Source organism: Cryptomeria japonica, chromosome 2 (assembly GCF_030272615.1).
Source record: "Cryptomeria japonica chromosome 2, Sugi_1.0, whole genome shotgun sequence".
In the NCBI taxonomy this organism is placed as follows: Eukaryota; Viridiplantae; Streptophyta; class Pinopsida; order Cupressales; family Cupressaceae; genus Cryptomeria; species Cryptomeria japonica.
In genome coordinates this window covers 104802372-104818334 of record NC_081406.1, presented here as the reverse complement: position 1 = coordinate 104818334, position 15963 = coordinate 104802372, and the positions used below count along the sequence as shown (strand labels likewise).

Here is a 15963-nt window from a genome sequence, read left to right as displayed (position 1 = left end):
TTTTAATGCAAATGCAAGTCAATAATACTTTTGGATGATAAATGAATGTAATTGAATGTTTTTAAATACAAGTACATATACAAGTTGAATCAAGGTAGGACAAGAATAAATAGGAACTTAAATATGAATTTTATAATTTTAAGAGTTAAATCTACGAGTGTGGGATCAATCTTGCGCGTGTGATCGTGGTCATGGGTGCCCTAGTGCAACTCTCATGGAGGCACCCTACTTGTGACACATGGAAACCAACACACAATAATGAGGAAGCCAAGCAAGTTTCCCTTTGTTGTAAATCAGCCTATGATAACTATAGTCTAACCCCTACTAACTACCACCCACTTATAATAGCTATACATACTAGTCCTCAAATACAAACATTTACACAAAACAAAGGATACTAAACCCTACATACACCCAAACACATCCACATGACACCATTTTAAACAATAAACTAAAATGACATTTTACTACATAAAATATCCCTTTTTTTACTTGTACGAACTTGTGCTTCCCCTATTCTCTCTCATGCATATACTCAACTCTTTGTTTATACTCTTAACCCTCACCCTTTCTTCACTCTTGGAATTGCACACAACCTTGTTCACCTCACTAAAAGCTTCTTTATTTGCTACTCACTCATGACTTATCACTCTAGCTACTCACCCACACAACTTCCTTCTCTCTCTTCCATACTACCAATCTAGTATTATACATTAATTATCCCTTCTTTAGCCTACTCATAACCCTTTTTTCTTGTTGGTACCTCTACCCAAATGCTAGGTGTCTTCATTTTCCCTACTCTCTACTTGACCTTGATACATGGTATACTCAATTCTATGTATACCTCCTCGGCGCCGGCTATTCTCCATACAAAACAACACCTAATCAAAAACACAAATTTCCATGTGTTTTTCAACAGATTTTGCATTTTAACAACATTGTGAAGGCAGATTAAGAAAATCAAAATAGTAAAAATCGCTTAAAAATCTATTGTGATTTTCAGATTTTGTGTTTTTAATTAGATATTGTTTTATATGAAGAATAGACAACTCTTACTTCCTCTTCATATCCAAAATACCAATGAATTTTCTTTAACTTTCACATGCTCTTCCTCTAACACCACTCTCCCTCTTCAACCTCTCTATTGGCCATTTTCGTTGATGTACCTTGGGATCATGTGCTCTCCTCTTTCCTTTTGCTTTTCCCCTTCTTTCCTTGCTATGCAACTCTTTTTTTGTGTTGACTATGTTGGAACCTTCTTGTCTACCCACGAGCCTTCTTGGATCTCTAGGCATTAAAAACACACTTACCTTGATATCCTCCTCGAGAATCGAAATATTGTCTCTCAATGATTTGTGCACCTTTATAATTTGTTTGCTCACTCAGCTGTTAAGTTTGACTCTTTCCTTTGATTAAAATCGTGATTCTTATGCGAAATGAATTGCTTGTACCGCAAACAACACTCAAAGCATATCTCGTGCAATACGTATCTGTCATACATTTTTTCTTTGAGTTTGACCGGAACAGAAACAAGGAAATGAAATTGCACTACAGAATTGTACAAATAGCCAGATATGTTGAAAACTTTTGCAGAGAAAATCAAAAGAGTCCTTTGCCTTATCAAAGATGGAAACCATTTCTGATATAATGAGATTTTCTGTGTCTGTGAACAGGTTTATGCAGAGAAGAAGATACAAAAGGCTTGACAAGTTTAACGGTGAAAGAAGGCAGCTAAGAGCAATTAAATTGGGCGGGCGTAAAGGAAGGTTACTTTGGAAGCTCAAATTTGTGCCAAAATTGAAGCTTAGTTATACTAAACTTGTACAAAAGGTTTCTGCAAAGTCATGGCTTAGAAAGCTGAGAGATTCATACGTGAATATGATGTCGAATCTTGATCAAACGAGATTTAAACAGACATCCAAAAAGATTGGTGTTGAAGAATTCAACAATAAGTTGATTACTGAGATTTACAAGTCGGTGGGAGTACAAGTTGTGATATTGCCAGGCTCGGCTACCACAGCTCACCGTCAGTTAATGTAAGAACAATTTATGATGTAATTAGTTTCAGAATGTATATGATGTAATTCATGTTGGGATGAGGTTTTTCAACTATGACCTTACCCATTCATAACAAGAGGTGTCAAAAGCATTTACCTCAAGTTTAAAAAAGGTATCGATTTTAATGTGGCACACACCCTAATTCTTGTAGATATAGATTTATTTTATGATGTGTGTATCTAATCGTGTTGGGTTTATTATAGAAAATTTTATGTTATTCTATTATTGCTTCTAGACATAGATTTCTTTTATAATGAATCCAAATCTCATGTTGGTTCTACACTCTTATTTTTTAATTTACCTAATTCTCTATCTTTCATTGAATGACATGGATTGAGAGTGTTTAGATATGTTGAGGGGAGATTAGTGTATTAACTAGCAATTGCACGTTGGTGTGCAATGGGTATGCCGAAGAATTGTGTCCAAGGTCAAGTAGGGAAAATTTTGGTGTCTTTTTTGTATACATATGTGTTGTACATGGGGTCTCTTGGTAGATATAGAGATATAAGGGTAAAGAGATGAAGAGATATAAAATAGAGGGAGATGAAGAGATAACAAGAGAAAGATAGAGGGAGAGATGGAAGAAGAAATATGGAGATATAGAGATTGAGAGGCAAAGATACATAGATATAGAGGTCTAGGAAAAGGAAGGGGGGTAGGGAGAGGGAGATATGTCTAGAGATAGAGGGGGATAGATAAAAAAATATAGGTAGAGATCAAGATAGAGCAAGAGAGGATGATGGAGACAAATAGAGAGATAGAGAAAGGTAGAGGGAGAGATAAAGATAGAGAGATAGATAGATATACCAAGAGAGGATGATGGAGACAAATAGAGAGATAGAGAAAGGTAGAGGGAGAGATAAAGATAGAGAGATAGATAGATATACCAAGAGGGAGAGGTACAGAGGAAGACATAGAGGGGGATATAGAGAGATATATAGATGGTGAGGTAGAGTGGTAGAGAGATAGAGATATAAGAAAATATCAATAGGGAGAGAGAGAGATAGAGATATAAGGAAATATATATAAAGAGAGAGAGAGAGAGAGAGAGAGAGAGAGAGAGAGAGAGAGAGAGAGAGAGAGAGAGAGAGAGAGAGAGAGAGAGAGAGAGAGAGAGAGAGAGAGAGAGAGAGGTAAATATAGATAGACAAATAAAGAGAACTAGAGATAAAGATATAGTAGGGGAGATAGAGAGAAGGGGAGATAGATATATATATGAAGAGAAAGGGAGAGAGTGGTAGAGATAAAAAGATAGATGGAGCAACAAGGTGGGAGAAATAGCTTGAGAGGGGAGAGATTTCTTTTAATCCTCTAGTGTTGACAGAACACTATTTTTTATCCACATGCACTTGAGATTCAACAAATTTTTATTTTAATTGAATAAGACAAGTTTGTTATCCTTTAAATCGAGAACTCTCCTATTGATTGGTCTTTTTTATTTCCATATCTATTTGACAAAAAAATAATGTAGACATTAATTCAAGGAGGAGAAACATATATGTTAGAAGAAGAAATGATTTTCACAGGTTTCTTGCCAATAGCAATGCCTTTAGGCTTCATTGAAGATCGAGATCAACTTGGATGCATTATAAGAGTGAACAAACAAGCTTAGTCAGATCCCAACACATCAATTGTTTATGCAAATTATAATAGTGTATACAACAAGGTCCTCTTGAACTTAAGTCAATATTGTATGACATATTTACGTACCTATCAATGCATGTGTTTTGAAAATGTTTTACTAGTTATGTTTTTTGTTTTCATTTATGTAGGATTTGATAATACAAAGAGAGCTTGCTATGAAGCTACTTGAGGTACCTATAATTTTGATATTTTTGTTACTTATGGGAAAGTTCATCCAAGTCCTATTAGTGGTCAATAAGCAACATTATATGTAGATGCAAGTATGTAAATTGAGATGTCATCCATTTTACAAAAGGCCTAGAATAATGTGATTGCCAATATGTTTATGCAAGAGAATTCACCAACCCTCTTTTTAGTGCATCATTATCTAAGAAGAAAAGGTAATCGTGAGAGACACATTTAAGAATTTATAGTATGACTAATAGTGAAATTGTGAAGTGAAGCATTGACAAAAAGAGAGTTTTTGGTTTATAAAGTGTTAAATATTTTAATTTGATCATTTTATTCAAATATTATGAATTCATAATTGAAAAATGATTTTTAATTTTAAAACACTATACAATCCAATTTTTTTAAAAATTGATTAAAGTATTTAGATTGATAAAATAATGTTATCATGGTGAAAGGGTTTGTTACAATTACCAAAGATGGAAAATCAAATATGTCTTGATAATGATTTATACATATTTATTAAAGATATTTATGCTAGTTAATATCCAACAATTAAATATTAAATGAAAGGTGAGCTTACTATCACTCCTAATAAATAAGATATATATATATATATATATATATATATATATATATATATATATATATATATATATATATATATATATATATATATATATATATATATATATATATATATTTGTGTGTGTGTTCAATAATTTATATTATGTTAAATCTAATATGATATTAAATAATAAGTACACATATTTAATTTAAATAATGATTTTAAGACTATTTAACAAACATGATAAACAATTTAAATACTAAATTATAAAAAAATTATCTATATTGTTAAAAATCTAAACTATAATAAATCTATCAATAAAATAATATAAATCTTTAACTTATTTACTATTAATATACTTATCTTTCTATTAAAAAATAAATTTTAATATATATATAGATAGATATATTTTTTTATTTAAATAAAGAATAATTGAATTAAAAATTTATAAATTTAATTATAATTAACAGAGTAGACCACCGTATATATAATGCTAAATAACATAAGTAGCATTTCTTGATGATTTACCTTATAGTTGCTCTCTGCAATGTGCTACGTGGGCAATCACGAAGAGAAAGAACTAACTTCTATCTTTTCCCTTTTCACGAGACGTTAGTAATTTAGGGATTCAATGCTGTCCTATACTGAAGAAATAGTTAGGAAAAAGAAAAAGAAAATCCGACGGCTCAAAGACATGCAATCGTTTTTCAAACGACATTGACCATCGATCATTGAAGTTAGTCGGTGCGATTCATATAATGAAACGCTTTCGACGTAATTACATGAGAAGATAAGATGACTTTATAATCATGCTAAGATTGACATGCTCAACAAATAAGTTTGCATATGTCCCACAATAATTATGCAATTTTTTTTTACATTCAATGTATCAATCTAATGTGTCATTGAATGATGTTTTCGTTTAATTAAATGAAAGTCAATAATACTTGTGGATTGTTGGTGTAAATAATGTCTCATAATTACAATTTATTTAAGTTGGCTTAGGATAATGTATTCATTGTAGTTTGCATATGAGACACTTTGAAAATTGCACATCTAGGAAATATGGTTGTAGGAGAAATTCCACCTTTGATGGGTGATCCACTTTTAATGAAATTATCTATTGTTTTTCCTACCTACCCTTGTATCTCATCCGACCACATGTCATGATCCGACCACATGTCATGATTGTGTACTCGCATTTCTCTATAACCTTTTCTTTATAAGCAAGCTCATTTACATTGTATAATCAGAATCGTACAAATAGCTTGATATGTCAGAAAACTTTGGCGGAGGAAATCAAATCAGCCCCTAGATTTTATCGAAGTGGCAATCATTTCTGATATAATGGGATTTTCTGCGTCTGTGAAGAGGTTTATGCAGAGACGAAGATACAAAAGGCTTGACAAGTTTAACGGTCAAAGAAGGCGGTTAAAAGCAATTAAACTGGGCGGGCGTAAAGGAAGGTTACTTTGGAAGCTCAAATTTGTGCCAAAGTTGAAGTTTACCTATACTAAACTTGCACAAAAGGTTTCTGCAAAGTCATTGCTTAGAAAATTGAGAGATTCATATGTAAATATGATGTCGAATCTCGATCAATGGAGATTTAAACAGACACCAAAAAATATGGGTGTTGAAGAATTCAACAATAAGTTGATTACTGAGATTTACAAATCGCTGGGAGTACAAGTTATGATATTGCCAGGCTCGGCGACCGCAGCTCACCGTCAGTTAATGTAAGAACAATTTATGATGTAATTCGTTTCAGAATGTTTATTTCCTCTCTCCACATTCTTTCTCTGTCCACATTTGTGGGCTTATTTTTATTTGTTTTACTGAAAATCTGAACGCGTCAGAATGAATGAAGATGTATGATGAAGATTTCCTTATTAAGATAATGCAAAGAAAATTTCAATTGCAGCGGTTAGATAATTTAAAACTAAATTTAATATTAGGAAATTGAATGTGATGCACAATAATACGCAGTTTTCTAACTAAGGTATTGAACTAGATGTGTTCATAATGACATAGTGTGATAGTTAAATTCTGGCATTGTGATTCTTGTCACCAAGATTCAAATCTCTATTAGGGTGTTATTTGGAAGCCAAAAGAATATCCCTTTGTTGCAAATCATCCTATGATGACTAATAGCCCAAGCACTACAAACTATAGTCCTTGTATACAAACAATTTCAAATACAAAAGAGACTAAACACTACATGCACCCAAGCACATCCATATGACACTATTTTGAACAACAAACTTAAATGACATGTTTTAATACATAAAATATCTCTCTTTTTTTACTTGTAGGAAATTGTGCTTCCCTCATTCTGTCTCATACATACACTAAACTCTTTGTTTGTAATCCTAATCCTTTCCCTTTCTTCACTCTTGGCCTTGCACACAACCTTGTTGGTGTCACTAAGAGCTTATTTCTCTACTACTCACTCACTTCTTTTCTCTCTAGCTACTCACCCATGTAACTTCCTTTTCTCTCTTCCATGCTATCAACCTAGTCTTAAATACACAACTTATCCCTTCTTTGGCCTACTCGCAACCTTATTTCTTGTTGGTATCTCTACCCAACTTTTAGGTGTCTTCATTTTCCCTACTCACTATACTTGACCTCATGGTATACAATTTACTTAAGATTTGAACTTCTATTAGGATGTAATTGCAAATATTAGTTTGGGGATGAGGTTCCCAAATATGACCTCACCTGTTCATAGCTCTAATCAAAAGCATTTGCCTCCAATTTTTTTAAAAAGGTCTTGAATTTGATGTGGCACACACCCTAATTCTTGTATGCATGTATTTATTTTATAATGTGTGGATCTAAACATGTTGCGTCTATTATTAAATTTTTATGTTACTCTACTATTGTTTCTAAACATAGATTTGTTTTATAATGTGTGGATCTAATCATGTTGGTTCTATACGCTTACTTTTTGTTTTACCGAATTGTCTATCTTTCATTGAATGTCATGGATTGACAACTTGTTTAGAAACGTCTAGGGGATATTAATGTATTACATGGGATTTGTTCTCCTAGATCATTTCCTTTGATAAGGTGACCTTATAGTCACGCTAAGATTGGCAAGTTCAACAAATAAGCTTGCATCCTACTATAATTATGGAGATTTTGATTCCATTTAGTGTACCAATCTAATATACAATTGGATGATGTTCTCTTTTAATGCAAATGAAAGTCAATAATAATTGTGGATGATAAATGAATGTAATTGAATATTTTTAGATACAAGTAGATATACAAGTTGAATCAAGTTAGGACAAGAATATATAGGAACTTAAATATGAATTTTAGAGTTTAAGAGTTAAATCTATGAGTGTGTGATCAATCTTGCACGTGTAATGGTGGCCATGGGTGCTCTAGTGGTACTCTCATGGAGGCACCCTACTCGTGACACCTAGAGACCAAAACATAGTAATGATGAAGCCAAACAAGTTTCCCTTTGTTGTAAATCACCCTATGATAACTATAGCCTAACCCTTACTAACTACCACCTACTTATAATAGCTACACATACTAGTCCTCCTCAAATACAAACATTTACACAAAACAAAGGAGACTAAACCCTATGTACACCCAAACACATCCATATGACACCATTTTGAACAATAAACCTAAATGACATTTTACTACATAAAATAACCCTTTTTTTACTTGTAGGAACTTGTGCTTCCCCTATTCTCTCTCATGCATATACTCAACTCTTTGTTTATGCTCTTAACCCTCATCCTTTCTTCACTCTTGGCCTTGCACACAACCTTGTTCACCTTACTAAAAGCTTCTTTCTTCGCTACTCACTCATGGCTTATCACTCTAGCTACTCACCCACACAACTTCCTTCTCTCTCTTCCATGCTACAAACCTAGTATTATACATTAATTATCCCTTCTTTAGCCTAGTCATAACCTTTTTCTCTTGTTGTACCTCTACCCAGATGCTAGGTGTCTTCATTTTCCCTACTCTCTACTTGACCTTGATACATGGTATACTAAATTCTATGTATACCCCCTCGGTGCTGGCTATTCTCCATACAAAACGACACTTGATCAAAAACACAAATTTGCATAATACAATTGTTTTTTAGCTCAGATTTTGCATTTTTACAGCATTGAGAAGGCAGATTAAGAGGATCAAAATAGTAGAAATTGCGTAAAAATCCGTTGTGATTTGCAAATTTTGTATTTTTGATTAGATGTTGTTTTGTATGGAGAATAGACGACTCTTACCTCCTTTTCATGCCTAAAATACCAATAAATTTTCTTTAACTTTCACATGCGCTTCCTCTAACACCACTCTCCCTCCTCAACCTCTCTATTGACCATTTTCATCTCTACTCTCATGATATACTTGGTGCTTCTCCTCTTTTTTCTCGTGCTTCTCCTCCTCTTTCCTTTTTGCGTGTCCTCTTCTTTTCCTTTCTATACAACTCTCTTTTTATGTTGACTATTATTTTAGTTATTAACTTTCAAAATCTTTATGTTGGAACCTTCTTGTCGACCTAAGAGCCTTCTCGGATCTCTAGGCATTAAAAACACACTTATCTTTGTGTTGGAACCTTCTTGTCTACCCAGGAGCCTTCTTGGATCTCTAGGCATTAAAAATACACTTACCTTGATATCCTCGTCTAGAATCGATATATTCTCTCAATGATTTGTGCACCTTTATAATTTGTTTAGTCAGCAGCTGTTAAGTTTGACTCTTTCCTTTAATTAAAATCGTGATTCATATGCGAAATGAATTGCTTGTACTGCAAACAACACTCAAAGCATATCTCGTGCAATACGTATCTGTCATACATTTTCTCTTTGAGTTTGACCGGAACAGAAACCAGGAAATGAAATTGCAGTACAGAATTGTACAAATAGCCAGATATGTTGAAAACTTCTGCAGAGAAAATCAAAAGAGTCCTTAGATTTTATCAAAGATGGCAACCATTTCGGATATAATTGGATTTTCTGCGTCTGTGAAGAGGTTTATGCAGAGACGAAGATACAAAAGGCTTGACAAGTTTAAAGGTGAAAGAAGGCGGTTAAGAGCAATTAAATTGGGCGGGGGCAAAGGAAGGTTACTTTGGAAGCTCAGATTTGTGCCAAAGTTGAAGCTTAGCTATACAAAACTTGCACAAAAGTTTTCTGCAAAGTCATGGCTTAGAAAGTTGAGAGATTCATATGTGAATATGATGTCGAATCCTGATCAATCCAGATTTAAACAGACACCCAAAAAGACGAGTGTTGAAGAATTCAACAATAAGTTGATTACTGAGATTTACAAGTCGGTGGGAGTAGAAGTTGTGATATTGCCACGCTCGGCTACCACAGTTCATCGTCAGTTAATGTGAGAACAATTGATGTAATTTGTTTCAGAATGTTTATTTTCTCTCTGCACATTTTTCCGCTGTCCACATATGTGGGCTTCTTTCTATTTGTTTTACAAAAAATCTGAACGCTTCAGAATGTATAAAAGATATATGATGAAGATTTCCTTATCAAGATAATGCAAATATAGTTTCAGTTGCAGCTGTAGGAGTAGATAATTTAAAACTAAATTTAATGGTAAGAAACTGAATGTGATGCATAACAACACGGAGCTTTATAACTGTTCTAAGGTACTGAATTAGATGTGTTTATAATGGCATTATGTGATGGTCAATTCGTGGCGTTGCAATTCTTGTCATCAGGTTCAAATCTCTATTAGGGTGTTATTTGGAAGCCAAAAGAGTTTCCCTTTGTTGCAAATCACCCTATGATGACTAATAGTCTAAGCACTACTAATTATAGTCCTCCTCGTATACAAACATTTACACACAACAAAGGAGACTAAACAATACATGAACCCAAGCACATCCATATGACACTATTTTGAACAACAAACTTAAATGACATGTTTTAATTCATAACATATCTCTCTTTTTTTACTTATAGGAAATTGTGCTTCCCTAGTTCCCTCTCTTACATACATAGAACTCTTTGTTTGTAATCCTAATCCTCTCCCTTTCCTCACTATTGGCCTTGCACACAACCTTGTTGGCCTCACTAAGAGCTTCTTTCTCTACTACTCACTCATGCCTTTTCTCTCTAGCTACTCACCCATGCAACTTCCTTTTCTCTCTTCCATGCTATCAACCTTGTCTTATAGACAACTTATCCCTTCTTTGGCCTATTCGCAACCTTTTTTCTTGTTGGTACCTCTACCCAAGTTTTAGGTGTCTTCATTTTCTCTAATCTTTGTACATGGCTTCATGGTATACTCAACTTTATGTATACCTCCTCTTCATGCCCAAAATACCCAATAAATTTTCTTTAACTTTCACATACTCTTCCTCTACCACCACTCTCTCTCTCCTCAACCTCTATATTGGCCATTTTCATCTCTAGTCTCATGATGTATCTTGGGATGATGATATCTCCTCTTTCCTCATGCTTCTCCTCCTCTTTCCTTTCTATGCAACTTTCTTTTATGTTGACTATTATTTTACTTATTTCCTTTCAAAATCTATGCAAGCATTTTGGTTTTTTGGAACCTTCTTGTCTAACCATGAGCCTTTTTGGATCCTAGCCAAATATTTAGGCATTAAAAATGCACTTGCCTTGACATTCTTATCAACATTCAAAATGCTATATGACGACGCTTTCTGCATCATAACCTCCGTTAGATCACCTATGATCCTTCCTTTGTGTACATCATGCTTCTCATGGATGCTAGTAGGATACAAGTGGTCACTAAACAAATCTTTCCAACTCATTTGAGCCTACACAACATCCTCTTTATAATTAATATGAATGTTTTGTAGCCTGGACTAATAACCCTTTCCACCTACCACCTAATTTTGGCATTAAAGGTCTATCTCCATCATACATAACCTATCTATTTTTTCACCTAAAATTTCTCTAGGACCTTTATGACCATAATTCATTCATCCCAATAGCTTCCTCACTATTGTTGTGGCCTCCCTTATTGTGAAATCCTTTCCTGCATTTATTTCACCACCCCAACATGACCATTCCCTTATCCTTTCAAGTCTCCTCTCTATTACCCATGTTGCTCATAGCACCACTTGTACTATTGTAGCCCTTTTCTTCTACCACTCTTTTACTACTCACCCCCTCTAATACCTACTTGATATTTGCCTCCCTCTATCATGAATCTCCATAATGTACAACTAGATCTACAATCATTGCCCATCCATCTATACAACCATCAGACTTTACTATAACGCCCATGGAATTCATCCATGCCAACACCAAATATACTTTATAGTAACTCTTTACCACTTGTAGACTCTTCTAATTTAGATACCACCCTCTAAAACCATTACAGACTTAACTAGTTTAATACTAACCTTCATAACAATCTTATAGCCTCTCAACTTCAAAAACATACACACCCATTGTGCTCCTTTGTTGCACATACAATTGTTACTAGATTTTTCCACAACATAAAGTTCCAAATCCAGTACCTAGTAGGGGCCTTACAAATAGTGAATATTCTTGTTCTCTCTGTATTATCTAAATATTTGTGTCTTAATATCTTTGCCCTTTTTTCTTGGGGTTATGAGTACATCCTCCAAACTAGCTTAGCTCCAAGAGCTTTATTTTGTGAAGTTTGATTTGTCAGACCCACCCCTCCATCACATTTTTCTTTACAAATCTTCTTCCTAGTGATCAAAGAAATTTTCTTTTCCTTGTCGGTGTCTTTCCAAAAGATATTTCTCATTTTTTGTATCAAATTTTTAGCCATCCCATTTGACATAGTCAAGCAAGACATCAAGTAAATAGGGAGTGCCAATATTATTGCCTTTAACATAATAATTAATCCAACCCATGACAACCATTTTCCTTTCCATAAGGCCATATTCGTAGTGTATTATGTGAGTAAATATCCCACAATTTGGTAGATCTTAGGCCCTTGGAAATGAGAAGACCCAAATATGTGATGGGTAGAGACCCCACTTTGAATCTTAATATCCTCATTATTTATGCCTACTTCCTTGATTTTTTTCCTAGTAAAAAACTCTTTGGTTTTGTTGTGCTTACAATTTGCCCTGAAGTCGAAGAAAAATCATTCAAAATATCCTATGACCTTTGCATCCCTTCTCTTTTCTTCCTTGAAAATTATCATATCATCCACAAATTGTTGATGGGACACAAGAGGAAGATTTAAGGTTATTGAAATACTTTCTAGCAATCCCATTTGCATAACCATTGAATGTTCTTCCTAGAGAATTTGCCATGATTATAAAAAGGAAAGGGGAGAGTGAATCACCTTGCCTCAAACTTCTTGAAACCTCAAAAAATCCTTGTGGGCTCCCGTTGACAATCACTAAGAATCTTGGGCTCGCAAATATGTTGAAAATCTAGGTCAACCAACTTTAATCAAAGCCAAATGCCTCCATGAATTTGAAGAGGAATCTCCATTATACAGTCTATCATATGTCTTTTTTAATGTCCAAATTAACTACCATCACACTCAAACCCTTTGAAATTATAGCTCGTGTATTGCTTCTTCTGAAATGACTACTCCCTCTGCAATACATCTTCCAAGAAAAAAATTGCTTTTCTCTTCAACAATTATTTTTTGGAGAATTGTTTTCAAACGGTTTGCTATTTCCTTGGCGAAAATCTTATATATTGTGTCACAAAGTGAAATTGATCAAAAGTCTTCCAAGGAACAAACCTACTCGTTTTTAGGAGTAAGAGCTATGAATGTGATGTTTTGAATCTTTCATAATTTTGCCTTGCTTGTTTGACTTGTCACTTGCTTCCCACACATCATGCCCAAAACATGTGCCAACATTTGTGAAAACTTTCTAGGAACCCATTTGAGTGCAATTGTAGAAAAATTGTTTTAACTTCATCCTCTATAAATAGTTGTTTCAGATATTTATTTTGCCTCTTTGTAATGAGCTTTAGGATATTATTTGTGAAGGGATTTATATGCATTACTAAGAAAAATTTGAAAGAATTTCACCTCTTCCTTATTGATGTGTTCCTGATCTTCTAGTGATTCACCCTCTTGTAATCTATTTTGACTAATCTTGTTCACCATTCTCCAGGTTACTTTTGTTGATTGGTGGAAAATATTTGATTTTTTATCTCCCTCTTTTAACCACACCTCCCTAGATTTCCTTCTCCAAAATATTTCCTCCTTTGCCAAAATCTCTACATGTAGACCTAACAACCTTTTTTCTTCCAAATAATTGTCTCAATTCATCCTAGCCAAAAGTACATGTTTATTTAAAACTGCTAGTTCTTCTTCCACTTTTTTATTTTCTTCAAAGACGTTTTTAAATTCTTCTTTGTTCCATTTTTCATTTTCCCTTTACAAATTTTAGTTTTAATGATAATTTCAGCATCTTTGAGTCATCTTGATTTGCCTCTTTCAACAAATATTCAATATTTTTCATAAACTCCATTGGCTTCATGCACATATTTTCAAATCTAAAGGGGCATCTATTGGGAGCTTTATCCCCTTTAATGTGCAACTATACTAGATAGTGATCTGACCCTTAGAAGGGGAATTATGAAACATTCAAAAACACTTTGTGGTTGATACACATTTTCTTTTCAAAAGAAGCGATCCAACTTCTCTACTACATAATTGAAACCTAATCTTCTATTCCTCCAAGTATATGCTCCATTTTTGTGGAACTTTAGTGAGACTATTATCTTCCTCAAATATTTCAAAGTCAATTTGTGATTGCTCTTTCTTATTCCCCCTTGGGCAAGTGCAAGAAGATGAGTACATGGTCAATTTGGGGAAATTTTTCTTGTGAGGAAAAATGTTGCTGGAAACGGGGACCCGATTTTTGGAAAATGGGCACTCATTACGCTTCAGGTGCCTGAGCCAAAAATTGATAAAATGGGGGCCCACTTTTTAAAAATATATGGGTATGTGCAAGCTCATGGTGGGCCAAATAGGCCCTTAAGTGGCAATGAAAATAAAAAATTAGGCGACTTGACGTAAAAATTTGAATAAGTTACCAACATTATTTTAAAAATATGCAAGAATAGAATCTGTAGCAAATTGAATGTAGTTTCTAAAATACTAGTTGTTTTCTGAAAAAAATAAAAATTGTTTGACAAAAAATGGAAATTTGAATGCAGTAGTACTAATATTTCAGGAAAAAGATAAGAAGCAGGTGTCTATCTGACCACCCTAACCACAATCAAATAATAATATTTTTTTTATAAGATTTTAGATATAAATAGAAGACTCATGTCTAGATGTGACACATATTTTTTTGTATTTTTTTAATAAATAATTAATTATGATTTTTTTTCAACTAGTAAAAAATATAAAAAAACTTGCATGTTTGACCACCATAACTCGGTCAAAACTTTATGAAATTCATTTTTTAAAAATCATATAGTATACAAATTATAGAATATTTCGCATTTTTTAGATTCAAAAAATGTGTTACCATTTGAAAGTTATAGATCCTATCAATCAAGACTTTAGTTAGAATATTGCCACTTTTTGGCCCCTCATGATCCTTCACATACCCATATATTTTTAAATAATGGCACCTCATTATGTAAAAAAATAGGACCCCATTTTTAAATAACTAGACCCCATTATTTAAAAAATGGGGCTCCGTTTTGTAAAAGTATATTTTTTAAAGCCTACAAACTCATTTTCGCACTTTAAATAACGGGTACCCATTACATTTGAATAATGGGGCCTTGCTATTTAAAATTTGAAAACCCACCCCGCCATGTGCCTTGGGATTCAGGTTGGGAAAGGCCCGAAATGCCCAAACCTGAGTTTTGGAGTTGTAAGTACAATGTTGGACCATGTCAATAAGAAAATACTAACTATTGGCATATGTTTGATGCCTTTTTTTACAAAAAATTTAGACAAAATTAAAATCCATTAGAGATTACAATGTGCAGATTCCAAATATGTAATTTTTTTTAGATTTGATTTTTTTTATTTTTCAATTAATTTGTACTAAAGCTGGTCCATAAACTTGAAATATCATTTTTTCTTATTTATTTAATAAAAAATATTTTCAAAATGAAAAAAAAATTCATAAAATGATAAGTTTATGTCTAATTATGGTGGTTGTACATAAGGGTTTTTTAAAACAATAATTAAGGTCAATAAAAAACTAATAAAAAAATTACAAAAAAATTTCCTCATGAATCTTCAATGTCTTACAGATCTTTTCTTAAGAGGGTTCACAAAAAGAAACTTTTATTTATGTCAAAAAGTGGTGACCATGATACACATGCATGGTATGGTCTTCAAACAAACATTTTTAAATAGTGGTTTTTAGAAATCCCTTTTGAAGATCAATTTATATTAACTAGGTATTAAAATAAACTATGTATATTTGGAAACTAGACTCCAAATGCTACGTTTCATATTAATAACATTTTTCAAAATTCAATCTCTAAGTGCTTCAAATTTTTTGGTCAAATGTGGCAAATTTTGAAAATCAAGGAAAACACTTACACTTTTTGGCCAAAAAGTGGACTCAACTTCTTGCA

General features: G+C 33.3%; 2 protein-coding genes across 2 annotated transcripts; both read left to right on the top strand.

Moving 5' to 3' along the window:
• Positions 1–5785: 5785 nt before the first annotated feature.
• On the top strand, positions 5786–6178 carry LOC131054284 (uncharacterized). The gene has a single exon (XM_057988762.2). The coding sequence runs from the start codon at positions 5786–5788 to the stop codon at positions 6176–6178; it is 393 nt and encodes a 130-aa protein (XP_057844745.2).
• A 3217-nt stretch (positions 6179–9395) lies between these two features.
• Positions 9396–9809, top strand: LOC131859381 (uncharacterized). The gene has a single exon (XM_059213039.1). The coding sequence runs from the start codon at positions 9396–9398 to the stop codon at positions 9807–9809; it is 414 nt and encodes a 137-aa protein (XP_059069022.1).
• Positions 9810–15963: the final 6154 nt, after the last annotated feature.